General features: G+C 33.1%; 1 protein-coding gene across 1 annotated transcript in view; it reads right to left on the bottom strand.

Annotated features, from left to right (window-relative positions):
* LOC108905239 (unconventional myosin-IXa) overlaps positions 1-16,782 on the bottom strand; it is a 78,631-nt gene that overhangs the window by 26,322 nt on the left and 35,527 nt on the right. Inside the window, exon 2 of the mRNA XM_018708037.1 lies at positions 8,559-8,782. Coding sequence (XP_018563553.1) covers positions 8,559-8,782 — 224 coding nt within the window. The remainder of the gene's footprint in view (positions 1-8,558; positions 8,783-16,782) is intronic.

Raw genomic sequence — 16,782 nt, 5'->3', positions numbered from 1 at the left:
GAAAGGAATCGACTGTAATACATAGATGATCTACCCCCTTGAAGTGTATCTTTGAAAAATCTACTGGAATATGTTAAATATCAGAATTCAATTTTATTAAAAAAAAAGTTTATTTCCGTGGGAAAATAATAATCAGGATTTTTAGAGAGCCAAAAATATTAAAAGAATCATTCCCACTCCTATAAAAATAAACTCCGTTTCCTAACGCCAGTAAATTATCAGTTGTTTTTTTTTTTTTTTTGGAAAAATTGTACTTCGTTGCAAAGATATCGTGAAAAATTGGAGTTTGGGGGTGTATTTTGAGGGAAGTTTTCATCCCTACGATTTATAATTAGTATATGAGAGAAGTACATGTCTAATGGAACATAATAGATCAAAAAGTTTATCACATTGAAAAAAAAATGTTTTAATATAAGGGAGGCTTATCTACTTGAAGTATATTTTTTTGAAAAATACCGAAATATCTCAAATTTAAAATTCAATTTAATAAACAACAAAAGTAATTTGGCGACCCACGCAAATGAGTGAGTCAATAACAATCTTGAAAATAATAACAAAAATTATAACAAACAATATTGATATTATGTAACAAAAGAACAATTAAATTTTAACAAAAGTAAAGATGTTTATAAATGCTCTAAATGCATACCATTATTTTCAATACAGGAATTTAACCTTCGCCGTGTGCTTAGGTAAGTTCTTTTATAAATGCATTTTGTTTTGATAATAATTAAATGTCTTCGTTAGCGTGTTCCTCAATTCATTATCATTATTTATTTTTTGCTCACTAATTTGCGAATAACTTGATAATAAAAAAGATATCGAACCCTTTTTGGCTTCAAAATGTAGCTATTTTTATGCCCTTCAAACTAACCTATAAAAAGTTTTATCCTGATATTTAATTTTTTTAAGAAAACGTGAAACAACCTAAACTTGGATAAATAGCACCTATAAATAAATAACACTTTCGTTATGAATTTCAAACTTATACTTTACTCATCAATTTTTTGTGCTGAATACATTTATGTGAAGAAAACTATAAAATTTTTGAGAAAAATCCACAAAACGGCATTCTTTTGAAATAACGCCATCTGTAGGTTTCCATATTGAGGTAAATGACATTACGCATTCACCACGAGATAAAGCATGAAAAGACCTTTCCAACGAGGTATAACACCATGGGCTTTTGTTGATCAGACAATAGGGGTTTCCCCCACACTTTCTGTCGAGAGATAGAGCAAATGTCAATAACAAAAGTTATACGCAATGAATCCGGCTATCCATATTTGTTCTATTTAATATATAATAATAGGAAACATTTCTGAGAAAAATTCAACTTTTTTTTTTGATATGTAGATTGCGCCCCCTTGCGGCCGAGCTACGAACTTGAAAACTATTTCCAGCAATTTCTCTTGGTCGATTTATTGATCTAAATTTTTTTCCTGAAGTTCTAGGGCTTATATTTTTTCTAATATCGTAAAATGTCGAATTCGCATTATAAAAAATAAATATAGTTTCATCGTTAAACTGAACCAACTTCACACCGGGGAAACGACAGCAATAAAAAAGCTGTTCCGCCAAGATAAATGTATCAAAATTCCGGAAAGTCGATTCGTTTCAATATGTCGCTTAAGCATCTTAAAAATCTGCTGGTGGGCGTGATGCAGAATTAGGCCAGTACCTGCCTCACGCTGGGTTTCTAGCAAACCGGCACTAGTAAAAAATTTAGGTTTATGGTAATTAATTATGTTTAGTTAACGTGTAAAAAGTTGTCTCGTTTCAGCCAATTATTTATTTTGAAAAGCGTAGTTAGCGTGGTGCGGAATGAGGCAAGTAGATGCACGACACTTTGTACCTGACAGTAATAAGAACGTGGAACTCGTAAAACTGCCGAGGCTTCTTTTTAATTCCCTTCTTGTTAAGGAAAATATAATTTTTAGTGGACGATTTGAACTGAGAGTCCGTATTTGTTTTGAAAAAATCGGTTATCATGTTACTCCATGTTTTTATAAAATCTAGTATTATACTAATATTGAATGTGGGTATGCCCACAGGGTGATAAAAGCTCAGTAAAATTGGAATCAAACAAAACAGTTCATCGTACTGCTTAGACCAGGAAAAAGAGGTGGAAAATGACCATTTCGCGACTTTTTGTTTCGGCAAGCTGAATTTATCACTATAGATGCTAAATATTATGTACAATCACATATTAGTTTCCACAGTCATAAAAATGGGGGAAAGATTGTTTACAGGCTTGTTAATTTTTACGTAAATTCACGTTTTTCGTTTATAACTTTTTCCCGTCCATTTTCACGAGAAAACAGTAAAGTACTTTTTTTTTCGTCTTCAAAAGACCTACAAAACTAGCCATCGAGCGTCAAAAAATGTTGATTAGATCAAAAGTTGTAAACAGAAGAACTTTATATATGACTTTTGAATTAAACATTTATAAACTGCGGTATTATTACCAGAATGTTTTGGCATTGCATCCTCTCAATCCTTACCACTGGGTAATAACTCACACGAAATCTGGAATCGGTAAGTTGAATAGTTTGCAAGTTATGGCCTCAAAAACAAATTAACTAATTATTAGTCTGGACGATCCCGAGCTCTTGCACAATCGCACTGATTTTTTTCAAGGTAGATTTCATAATAATGCGTTGAAACCTATCATATTTTTTTAATTTCAAACTTTGCAACCTGGGAAGTTTTTTTATTTTTTAGCCTTAGTTGCAAAATGAAATATACGACGCATGCGCGAGATATAGTTATATATTATTATATATTTGGAAAGCTTATGAAGAGAGCTTTAAGTTAAAAAAAATACAGACTCAAATTTGACGGCCTATTGTTAAACAAATTAGGTTGGTAGCGGCAAAAAAATACTGTCATAACTAGCAACCCGAGTACTTTCCCAATTAAAAACATTTTATTTGTGGAAGTATGTTAAGTGCATAAGAAATATTGTCAAAAGTCAGTGGGTCGCTTGATTTTTCGGCGAGCCGTGGTGCGGCTGAAATGGTGGGGGAAGCGAATGACAGCGAGTCCGAAGAAAATGACGATAATGTTCATAGTCATGCCGTTAAAAAAGCGAAATTCCCTTCTGTGCCTCAAGGATCAGTCCATTGCTTTTCTATATTTTAATTAATAACCTTGTTAGTTGTTTAAATGTGCCTCATCTTCTATATGATTCTATTTAAGGGTAACATCTTTCAGAACTGCGTTGATCTCTAGAAAAATCTCAGTAGACTCGGCCTTTGGTGTGAACCTAATTGGTTGCCATTAAATGTTAAAAAATGTGAAACATTCACTTTTTCTAGGAAGAAGGTAAATTTTGAGTTTCAAGGATTCAGGTGTTTCCTTCAACCCGAGTTAAATTTTAGCCTTCATATAAATAATAATTTCAGAAGCTAATAAAAGCTTAGGTTTAATAATTCATAATAATATAATTCTCAAATATTGAGGTAATAAAAATGTAATATAATTGTTTTGTCAGATGGAGGCTGGAATATTGCTATGTCTTTTTTTGGACACCAAATTACACAAACCATATATACTCCGCGGTCGAAATTATAGAGGGTGACTCAGACATAATATAAACACACTATTACCATAATGCGCATAAAATATAAAATGATTTTTATAACGGTTCAATATTATTTATCTTTGTGCCGCTCACTACGCACATCGATAGAATCTATAATCGTCTATAGACTGAGTTACACTGAACGTCGATCTATATTCTATCTCTGTCTTTTGCACTTGGTAGGGAATAGGGAAATGCTTTTTTAGTGGGTGTAAACGGATTTGATTTATCCATTCTGAGAAACGTCATAGCATAAGCGTAGATGAGGGGTCTAATTCCATGGCTATAAGAAATTTATAAATTAAAAAAACACAACTAGGACATTTTAATATGCTGTAATAATTAAAATGGATCAAAGTATCGGTTATAGCAAACCGTAAAAAATATTAGATGTTATGTTTTATTATCTTTTTTCAATGTTTTCTATATTTTGTTGCCTTTTACGCAGATACGCCAATGGATTTTCGTTCCCGGCACGCTTCATCCCCCTTACTAGTCCAAAAGCTAGCGATGAGTCACTCTCTATAATTTCGATCGCGGAGTATAGATTTATTGGAAACAACGCAACGGAAATTCCTAAAATATTTATATTATAAAAATACTAACATAATGTCCTCGTAAAGGTTTCTCACAACACTTATTATTGTGAGCAGTTCCGTTACAAATCCTTAACATGTTTCGGCATAACATGCAAAGTGTTACCATTCTATTTAATTTATCCATGCAAATTTCCACTGTTCAAAATTGTTACGTAATGATGATTTCAATGCGCCAGTCACATTACTGTTATAAGGTGATGACTTTTTATATTATTTTGAGTGCTTTTGGTATAGTAGTCTATACTCCACAGTTATTTAATAGTATTGCACATGATAAATTTTATACTGAAGTACGTATTCCCATTTATAAGCATGTAGTTAGAGATTAATTCTTGCTTTTGATCAATTAATGTTAACACATGCTTGAATAACTACAGTTTTCTTTCACCTAATATCAAAAAACCTTTAAAGAAAACAGTTTTAGAAATTGCAAATCGACTTATGTAGTCAGGGACTGGAATAATACACTGTGTCCCTGTCGAAAGATACTCAAGTTACGTAAACAAAAACATTCCCATCCTTAGATACTAATGTCCACTTTTAATATGTTTATATTTCTCAAGCCCAACGGCTCTTGCTCATAAATTAAAATGCTTATAAACATACGGAGGTATATTGTAGCATAAGCTTAAGAGAGAGTTTTAGTTTTTAATCTGATTTGATACAGAATAGACGTGCTATCTGAATAAGCGAATAAACAATATATTTTAATTATTATTAAAGTGTTTTAGTTCTACCCATAATCCCAACAGTCCCAAAATCCAAACCAAATCCATATTTTTTTCCAGTTCAGATTTTAAAACTCGCTGAAACAGGTCAATTAGTAAATAGAAAATCTCACTTTCCTGCAATATTTTCTATTTTTTTGAGCCATGTTTGACAGACCTATAATATTACCGACATTTTTAATAGGGCGCTCTATATTTTATAGTCTAAAGACTAATTCAGCGATATGAGTCTCAGTTCAATTCAGTCTTTTATGTCGTACTGATGTCTATTTCAAACAATCATAGTCTCTTTTGTACTTTAAAAAACGTACCTACTCTTTATTAATCTTTTCCTACTTACTTTAAAGCTTTTTTTCTCAAAAAAAACACATCGATAAACACATAAAATTCACCAGAGCACCTTAGGTATAACGTGAATCGTTCCTGAGGAATTACAGGGTCTTGAATGTTGTAGAGCCAACCAATATTTCCTTCAATTTATCTTGAACGATGTTGCGTAAATCATTTATATTTGGTACAGACATTTGTCCAGTGCGGACACATACTTTCTATTAATATTATTTAAATATATCCACCAGAGGCGCTGCTGTCGACTACATGCAACATATTACTCCAAAGATTTTGTCACCCTGTATGAAAATATATATCTTATTTACATTTTCGGATGTAACAACTAAAAACAAACATTTTTTCTCTCTTGCATTTTTTCTATAAACGCGATAGTTTTTTTTAGATAATTTACGAAAAACCAACTTCGGAAATTTTACAGCGCCAATGGTTGCAGTAATACAAAAACATCAACACACCACTCATTAATAGCTAAAGGAAAACGCTTTCCTGGTAAAGTAATTTTAATAAATTTATTTTGAAGGGACAGTAAGTATTCGTTATGTAACAAATCAAGTTATTTTAAGAGTCTAATTTAATTAATAAATTTTAATTTAAAACTACCTACTGTAATCTCAAATGCAATACTAAGGAACATAACGTTATTTTAAAGTAAAATGTTTCTAAAGAATATTTTCAAAGTAGTTCCCATTTTTCTGTAAACACAATCTAACACGACGATTAAAATTATGACGTACTCTTGCAAATATTTCTGGGTTGTTACAAATAACGTCAGCTGCGAGAAAGATTTTTTTACGCAATTCTTCAACAGTATTAACAGGAGTAGCATAAACAAGACTTTTCAGTTGTTCCAATAAGAAATAATCAAGTGGGGTAATGTCCGGTGAACACGCAGGCCAACTAACGGGTGCATCGACACCACGACCTATCCAACGTCCCGGAAAATTTAGATTCAACCATTGCCTGGCAGCTAAGGTACTATGTGCCAGAGCCCCGTCATGCATGTACCACATAACTTGTCGTACACCTAGTGATATATCCTCCAATAACATTGGGAGATTTTCATTTAAAAATCGAAGAAATTCAAGAGCTGTCAGTCGACGGGGAAGAATAAATGGACCTATTAGAGCATCTCCAACAATTCCTGACCATACATTTACATTAAAATTGTGCTGAAATCTTGATGGACATATTTCATGGGGGTTTTCATCAGAACATGTATGACTATTAGGATGGTTAACTAAGCCATGTCTCATCGGTGAACAAAATATGAGATAAAAAATTTAAGTCGTGTCTGGACATGTTAAGATACCACTGTCAAAAAACAATCCTTGCAGGTAAATCATTTGTAGTTAATTCTTGAACCGGCTGGTGGTGAAAAGGGTGTAAAAGGTTATCATGACTCAAGTTCCAAAAAAAGGCTTTGCGAAACGTTGTACTGTGTAGCCAGTCTTCTTGTACTTGTTTGAGGATTTTCTTCTAAATTGATAAGTATAGCTTTTTCAAGGTTTACATTTCTGATATACCGTCTTTGTCCGTTACCCTTACGCTTAGGTTGAATTTGGCCAGTTTCTCGCAACCTACTTTCCACAGCTGAAAAAAGTTTGCCTGTGGGGAACCCGGCGATTTGGATATCTCTCATGGTACAATTTTGTTGCGGCAGTACAATTTTTGTGATATTCAAAAAATACTTGGAGCATATCAACATACTCATTGTTAGTAAAATTTGCCATAATTAAACAACTATTATTTGAAACCGTTGATGACAATGACACATCAACATAAAAATAGCAAATTGTTTACTCAGAAAACTTGTTTCCGATTTACCAGGAGCAACTATGATGTTGGCGAAGTATTTCCATATTATCAATTTAAGCAGGAAATCCTCAAACAAATCGTGTTAGATTGTGTTCAAAGGAAAGTGGGAACTACTTTCAAAATATTCTTTATAAAAATTTTACTTTAAAATAACGTTATGTTGTAGTATTACATTGGAGATTACAGTAGGTGGCGTTTTTTTTGCTATTACACAATGGTGTGTTGATGTGTTTGTTACTGCAACCATTGGCGCTGTAAAATTTCCGAAATTTGTTTTTCGTAAATTATCTAAAAAACTATCGCGTTCATCGAAAAAATGCAAGAGAGAAAAAATGTTTGTTTGTAGTTGTTACGTCCGAAAATGTAAATAAGATATGTATTTTCAAACAGGGTGAAAAATTCTTTGGAGTAATATGTTGCATGTAGTCGACAGCAGCGCCTCTGGTGGGTATATTTAAACAATATTAATAGAAAGTATGTGTCCGCACTGGACAAATGTCTGTACCAAATATAAATGATTTACGCCACATGGTTCAAGATAAATTGAAGGAAATATTGGTTGGCTCTACAACATTCAAGACCCTGTAATGCCTCAGGAGTGTAACTTTTGTCTAAGGTATATTTAGTTCATTCGCCTTATTTTTTCACCTAGATGCACTGGTAGCGTTTGTGCTACTTTATTCAAAATCACCCTGTATATCCTTGCACAAAGTTAAAGAGTTATGGATTTATTGCATGGGCTATGGTATTACGGAAGAAGCTGCTCAGCTCACAGTTATACAGTTTCGGAGAATGAGGTCCATGTTCTCAAAAAATTTCGTAGACACATATCGCAGCACACCCAGGATTGCGGGGTTATGGGGTTAGAAAAACCTGTTAACCCACTGTCAAACAGTTTTGGTTGATTCTTCCACAATCTCGCACATCCCGGGTTATGGAGTTGCGGGTTATAGGATTGGATTATGGGTTACATGGTTATGGGATTATTGAGATATGGGTTTATAAGTCATGTGGTTGTGTGGCTATGGGTATATGAGGCTATGACTACAGGGTTATGGGGTTTTGGTGCAGTGACTCCATGAATTCGGATGTTTTTCCAACCACTGACTTCTCAAGTACATTTGATATCTGGAAAACCCCTTCTAGAGGAACTCGCAAGGATCAAGAACCGTTTTCCGCTCGTAAACCATCTGATATCTATGATATCTGACACAAAAAAGATATCAGCTGAAAAACCAACTTCTGACCAATCAGCTGTGTGGAGTGTTTCGTTTTTTAATTAAATCTTGTCGTAGACGTGAACAATAACCAATTATATAATGCCGAGTAAACTAATATCTGTAATTATATGCTAATGGCACTCTGTAATTGTGGTGTCGGAGTGCCTCAATGTTCGGAACTGCACCGCAGACGAACGGCGTTCGTTCGCCTGGGTTCACGCTCGCATAAATAAAAGGAAAGTTCTTGGTGCGGGCTTACCAATGGCACAGGTACATTAAGAGCGACACGAGGAGGAATCGCCGGCTGAGACGGGGAGGCCACGGGGGCAGCAGCAGGAATAGGTGCGACCGGTGTCGGCGTGCCCTTCAGGGCGGTCGTTTGCGTTCCTTGGACATGCAGCCGATTTCTTAGCGTTACTAGTTCCGTGCTCAGGCTCCTGAGGCGTTGCTGCAAATGCACTGCTTCGTTGGAAGATGATGCATCTGCAAATTTACAATATTATTATTTGGGGTATTTGTACAAGATGGTAGAAGACGGTCACGTAAAGGTAAACGTCCCAGATATCGAAATAATGTTAAAAATGTATAACTAAAGTAAGAAATAATTTTGATGGTACGCTCAAATGTATATTAACGTGTAAATTGCATATTCAACTTGTCAGTCATCCTTGTTTAAAAGAAACAACAAATAAAGTAGAGAAATATTTAATTCCATTAAAAGAATATAGGGTGTTTCATAATATATGCGCAGGACTTCAGGATGTGATAGCTCGTCAAAAAATTTGAAAAAAAGTTCGTATTAACTTACCTTCTAAAATGCACAATTTTCGAGATACAGGGTGTTGAAATTGTAAAAAAAATTAGTTTTTTGCGAATATCTCCGGAACCGTTTATCGTACAGAAAACAGCTTTTGTAAGCATTTACTACTCATAATAAGCTATGTTCTGTGCGAGAAAAAATTTTTTTCAAAGTCATAATTGGTGAAGATTTTGAAGGGGAAGTGGGTGTTTTTCTCCCCAACTTCTACGCCACTCAAAAAAGTACGGTTTTGAGACCTGAAGTCCTGCGCATATATTATGAAACACCCTGTATATTAACTTTGGCCCATCATTGAGGTAGACGTCAAGAAAGAGTTAGCAGATTATAGAATTTTCGACACCTGATATTTATATACAAGGTGTTAACGAAATAAGTACTCAAAATTGGAAAGTATGTAAAACATGTCGAAATATGATGAAAACCTTACTAAAGTTTTTGTCAGTGGCGGAAACTAAGGGAGGTACAGCCCCTTTAAGGGGTAACTCAGGAAACAGTTTTTATGTCATTACTTGAAAACGGTTTAACATTAAATCACAAAATTTTGGGGTTGTATTACTATTTAAATGTTTAATAATCGGTATAATATACAATTCAAAATTTGCTACAGGAGCGTAAGAAAATACGGGACCATGGGCAAATTTTACAATTTGTTTTTGTACGCAAACTTTTTTCTACTTCCTGAACCGAAAATATGAAAATGTATCTTATTTTGCTTAAAAAAGGTAGGTACTCGTGTTAGATTTTAATAGCATGAGCCGTTTTCTAGTAAAATTCATTTCAATAATTCATTACTTGTTCAAAGAAGGAGATACATGAGACCATACAAGCAATTAGACAGGTGTCACATTATGCTGAAACCATATGTTAACTCTACTCATTTTCCCGATAAGAAATTTTTCAGAAAATGTTGATAAAAGTTTGCGTTTAACGAACAGGCAGCAAATAAACTATTAAACGCTCTCCAACAATACTAGCCCAAACGTTTACAGAAAATTGTTGCTGGTGTTTTTTGGAGACCATGGCATGAGGATATTCGTTATCCCAAATGTGGTTATTTCTACTATCAAAATATTGTTCTCACGAAGTGAGGTTCTACTAAGGTGCAACTTAAAAATCATAGGCAAAAAGCCATTGATGTGGATACTCTTCAGGTTTTAAAGCTTGGACTCGTTGTAAATGGTACGGATATAGGAGCTGTTCATGCACGACATACCATACTGTCGTACTGGAGAAGTCCATATTGTGTGTAATTGCGTGAACGCTTGTGGATGGATTATCCTCCAAACGTTGTAAAACTTCTTCAAACTTTATAACGTACGGGTTATTCCTGGACGACCAGCACCATCGAGACGCTTAAGGTTGCCATTTTCTCTAAAGCGACGATTTATGAAAGGAAAAGGTTGTACGGTGAGGTTACCGCCGTTCAGGATATTTTTGTTCATACTAACGTGCAGCTTCTTTACCACAATATGTTACACCATAAGCAAAGTGCATATTGGCAAGTTCTTCAAATGAGTCATCATGATTAAGTTTTAAAAATTTTTCACAATGGATAACACAGCCACACAAACAAAAAGTTGCCTGTACTTTTCATGAGACATATATTATCCGTAGTACTTTTGCCTCCAGGTCACGAATCCAGTGTCAGAATTGAGCTATCACGTCATTGAACTTTTCTAACCTCAAAAATACAGGTCAGAAATAGCAAACATTCACAAAAACCAGGAAAAATACAAAAAATCTTTTTTGTATTTTTCTGCTTAATCTCAGGTAACAAAATAATTGATTAAATTTTTAAAAACGGTAAGTAATACATGCAATAATTATAAAAAAGGACAGGGCATCTTCAATCAATATGTTATTAATCAAAAGTAGCAGCAGGATATCTGAATAAACTGGAATATCAGGTACGTAATAGTTAATTTACATGAAAATTAATTAGCATCTAGAAACCGATTCAAAAATTATTATCTTAGTAAAAAAGTTCGTATAAGTCAGTTGTCGTAGTCTGTTTGAGTAGTAGCAGATACGTTAATTCCTTTTTTTATTCAATTCTAACTGAATGTTTATTCTAATTAATTATTATTTTTTATAGACATATTATTACACCTTCTGCAATTTTGTAGTTGTAAGAATAAATAAATTTTAATGGCTCTTCTAAGGAGTAACTTGGAACAACATTCTTGCTTTCGTTCAGATGAAAAAACCTGATTTGTCATTTTAATTAATTGTGCAAATCTAGCAGAGATGATGTATTTGAATTTATATGTTACATGGAGTGGTTTATTAGTGTGGCAGGTCTAAGTTTGGAGATAAGTACGAAGAAACTTAGAAAATATCTACTGGCTATCTCTTAATTCAACTTCCAAACTTCTACAAGGTGTTCGTTGATAAAAACTAACTCAAAAAGTAAAATAAACTAGAGGTCAATTATGACTCCTTGCAAATATTCGCCTGCTTCGAGATGACCTATCAACAACGACTTTTCTTAAATATTTTCTAAACTAGTTGAAGTATCATTACCAGATTTGGTACACATTTTTGAACTGTTGATTTACACAGACTCGTAAAAAAATCGATTGCTTGGAATTGACTTGATAAAGAGGTCGATGTATATAGGCTGTTTCAGAAAGACCTCCCGTAAATACAGGAAGTGACAGTACGACAAAAATAAGAATTTTTTTCTTACGAACCATATGTCTATCTCCTCTTGTTTTCGAGATACAGAGCGACAAAATAAAATTTTTTAAATAGAATTTTTACGAAAATTTCCAAACGGTGCGAAATATTTTTATAAAATTTGGAATTCCGGGGTTTTTAAGAATGCCAAATACGCTGATCCAATTTTTTTGGATATTTCATAGAGGGCGATAGATATGCTCCATTCCTATTACATTTTAAGTTCTAATTTTTTTAAGGTTAGGTTTTTTACCATTCGGGCTCCAATTTCTAATGTACAACTTTATTTTCTAAAAATAATGTACTCTTGTTAGAACTTCCTAATGTGGACGGTTTTCGAGAAAAAAGCCTTTAATTGAACTCTTACAATATTACGGTGTATAAAATAAGTGACTTTTCTCAAAGTAGGCTTATGTCAAAACTTATTGGTGGATGTCTCATATACTGAGACTTTTAAATGCTACTTTTTATATTTATAGCGACAATAGAAAGTGGGTTTACTATTAAATCTAAATTTATAAGTTAGTATATCATTAATTAAAACATTTGGTTATTATGAGCACATTTTGTCTAAATAAATACTCAACACAATAAACTGTCCCAATTAGCAACAAATATACTGGTAAATAAAACATAAAGGTCGATTAATTTACACTTAAATGGATTGCCAATTATACGAACGTTTTCCTAATCGAACAAATAGCAATTATTACAACACTTTAAATTGTAAATGATTGCGATTGTGACTAACATTATCTGCAACGGGGTAGATCTTAAGACCTGAAAAGCGCACTGACCTTTCTAATATACTGTAAATAAGACAAAATAACTTCTATGCTCTGTTCCAGGAAACGCCCACCATAATCTCATTGAGAAGTTTAATAGAAAGCGCAATATTAATTTTTGTATCACAAAATGAAAATAACGTATTAGGAGTAGCGTTTCACATCGTTGGTTATGTGTTGTCTAGACAGTGAATAAAATCTGGCGTAACCGATGAAAATAAGTTAAAATGAACGCTTGTAATTTACACACAGTGCTCACAATGAAGAACAAGATATACAGAACGTTTTCAGTAAAATTGTAGAAATAATGTAAGAGTGTCCCTTTAGTTATTATTTGTAACTTCAACCTGTAAATGATTTCCAAGGTATGACCCTTGAATGTCTGAAATATAATTTTTAATAAATGAAGAACAACATTTGAAGATACATATTTCAATCAATACTACAGCTTCCTCATAGTAGTAGTACCAGTGTCATCATAATTAGAATGGCGTGATTAGTTTTAACATAAAAAAGGTTATCTATATTCTTTTACAGATTTAAACAAACCATCTCCATTTAAAACGTTCGTGTATTTTGATATTTCTTCACGAATAAACTTCAAAAAATTATGTTTGATTGACGCTATTGTCAGAAAAGAAGTTAAAGGAGTACAGAAGGAATTCTGGCTTCTGGAATAATTTGGAGGGTAACTCTGTATACTGAGTTACAGCACTTAGGCTTCATTGGGCCCGTTGTGCATCCTCCCAGCCAAGGACCAGCTCTCTTGAGCCGTCAACCAACCTATCACGGAGAAAAAGGTGATGACGTTGCTCAGGGGGATCTCTCTCATGTAGGCCATAGAAGGCCACCGTTCTCCTAGTGTGGATTCTCTCGTTGACGAGACACCAATGCACTCGCAGAGTACATGGAAAACCGTCTCGCCTTCCTGCTCATAACCTCTACCGATAGGTGTTTCGCACTTCGTCATATTGTAGAGATGTTTCCTTAGCCAACACTGTCCTGTCTGAATGGGGCTTTTGGGGTACACAAGGAATAAAAACGATCAACAGAAAATCTATCTGCAACTCGATAACTTCAAGTTCCAATTTGGAGTAAAAATACAGTTGAATACATAAGACAGCGGTCTGGCGTTTGTAATACATAGATAAGCTTAGAAAAAAACTTAAGGCAGTGCGAATGAAGTTCTGGTGACGCAATTATGAAGTAGAACGACTTGATGAAGTACAAAAATTAGAGTGAGGGTAATAGTGCATAGAAACAATTGAAACAAACGTGTTAGGTATCATGATAGAAGTATATGTAAAGGTTAAGGCTAAAGTAATATGAAATCATTAAATAAAACTGGAAATGGAAGACAGAAGATAATAAGAACAACACTGGAAAGATAAGCCAAAATGGAAGCTAGAATATAAGAGACGCAATTAAAGGTATTGTCAGTATAACTTAAGGTGATGCACAACGTCAACTCGAATAAAAGATGGATAACATAACAAATATAACAACCATCAGAATAATAATGTAACTAAATTGTTAAAAAAATAGAGGAATACACTATAATTATTTATTAAACTTAATACTTTAAAAGGTACAAACGTTATATCTACTGTAATAGAATGAGTTGGGGCAAAGATTTTAAAATATCAAAGAGAAAGGCAAATTTGGGAAAATAAAAATGGTAAAATTGATTTTAAAGAAATAAAATATAAATTGAATAAGTGTGACCAAGTACAGTAGATGGTCGAAATTGAGAAAGAAAAGATAAAATAAATAAAAATTAGTATGTGATCAATTAAAATTTTTCGTAAAAAATGAATTTCAAACAAAATTTAGAGAAATGATCACAAATACATTCAATTACACAATAGAAACTTAAGTAAGTCCAATAACAAATCAAAGTTAACTATTATAGAGTATTACCCGGTATCAAGTCAACACAGATCTAATCCAAGTCACCGACAGGGAATAGTGATATAGAAATATCAGCAAGGAGACAGACAACAAGGAGTTATATGACAGATGACAAGTCAGGAACAGAAGTTGTGCTAACAGGTACAGGAAAGAAATAGAGGAGATAAAGGACCACGAAGAAATGAAATTAGTGCATTAGACAGTGTAAAGAGGTATAAGCCTCTAATATAATACAGACTTGTGTTAAATTTAATATTTAAATCCAAATCTTGGATATTGTTATTTAGTTTAAGTTAGATTAGAGGAAGTGGCGTAGCTTTAATTTAAGAATACTTCTATTGGTAGAAGATTGAAAAATTTTGGATAAATAGTAACATAAATTAAGTGTTAGCCAATTACATAATTTTTATTTTAATTTGACATATATTGGATCAGAGTAATTAAATGAATTAGAAATTATTTTTACGAGAAATAGAATAACTGATGTCAGTTAAAATTCAAATATAAATTTCTTGTCTTTTCCTTCTCAAGAAGTATATTAGATAAAAATTTGCTTGAATCTTAAATTATTTTTTTTTGTCAAACAAAGACTTTCTCTATAAACATAACAAACCAAAATTTGAATTAAATTACAACTATATGCTTATGTAAGATGGCGCCCAGACAATAAAGAACAAAAATAGGATACAAAGAAGAAGAAGCGAAGCAGAATAAGTAAATACAGGTAAGAAAATTACCACCTCACAAGGATTTATAACACTACCTATACAGGGTGTCTCATAATTAGCTGCCAACCCTGAACAGGCCGATTCTATGATCAAAACTAAGTAAAAAAGTTCATATGAACATGGGTCCGGAAATGCTTCCTAAGGGCACAGGGACCCATTGAAGAGGGAGGAATGGAAATCATTTTTTTGCAATATCTCTCAATCGCGTTGTGATAAATGAATGAAATTTGGTATACAGAGCTAAATTTTGATAAACAATTTGATGGACTCATCCATTTATTTCCACAAGGTTCATTGGAGTGGGTGCGGGGAGGCCCTTGGTACTTTGCGTGTGTAACTTTTTCATCTTTGACTTTTTAACAAATTGGACAGCAAATTCCGTTTTCCCGAACTGTTTTACGTTAAAAAGGTACTCTTGTTTCAAATCGTTATCTATAACGGTTTCTGAGAAAATCGCTCTTGAATTAATCCTACTTTGGTCAATTTCATAGTAATTTAAACAAAAAAAAATTTTTTGTTTAAATTTAATCTAATTTTAATAAAAAAATAATAATAAAAAATTATATTAAATAAAAATTAATCCTTTAAATGGAAAAGAGAGGAAAGGAAAATTATTATTATTATTTTTTGTTTAAATTACTATGAAATTGACCAAAGTGGGATTAATTCAAGAGCGATTTTCTCAGAAACCGTTATAGATAACGATTTGAAACAAGAGTACCTTTTTAACGTAAAACAGTTCGGGAAAACGGAATTTGCTGTCCAATTTGTTAAAAAGTCAAAGATAAAAAAGTTACACACGCAAAGTACCAAGGGCCCCCCCGTACCCACCCCAATGGACCTTGTGGAAATAAATGGATTAGTCCATCAAATTGCTCATCAAAATTTAGCTGTGTATACCAAATTTCATTCATTTATCACAACGCGATTGAGATATTGCAAAAAAATGTTGTCCATTCCTCCCTTTTCAATGGGTCCCTGTGCCCTTAGGAAGCATTTCCGGACCCATGTTCATATGAACTTTTTTACTTAGTTTTGATCATAGAATCGGACTGTTTAGGGTTGGTAGCTAATTATGAGACACCCTGTATATGTAGTTTGTATAACATTCAAATGACCATAAAATAGATTTTAATTGTTATCAATCAGATAGTTCTTGATTAGCTTCATATGATAATATTATTATGACTACATTTCTGCTGGATTTATGTGATAAATCAATGAAATATATAATTAATTTTGTCTTAGTCTACTACAAAATCTTTCATTGACTGGATTTGAACTGTCGACAGTTCGACAGCTCTGGGTAGCCTTGTCTGATTTAACGTAACTAGCCAATTTAGCTACTTACTAAACAGTATATATCAGCAAATTACAAACCTTTATTGTCTTCATTATTGCAAATGATGTACTGGGGAAAACCGATGAATAGTAACAGTAAAATCACATTCACTTTGGAAGGTTCTATTGAATATTCGATACCATCTATATAACTGTAAGGCAAAATAATTAGAAGAAAAAAATTTGACCTATATTTCCACCATAATTTGATTCAGACTT

This window comes from Anoplophora glabripennis, unplaced genomic scaffold (assembly GCF_000390285.2).
Source record: "Anoplophora glabripennis isolate ALB-LARVAE unplaced genomic scaffold, Agla_2.0 scaffold68, whole genome shotgun sequence".
NCBI classification, from domain to species: domain Eukaryota; kingdom Metazoa; phylum Arthropoda; class Insecta; order Coleoptera; family Cerambycidae; genus Anoplophora; species Anoplophora glabripennis.
This window is presented reverse-complemented; position numbering and strand designations above follow the sequence as displayed.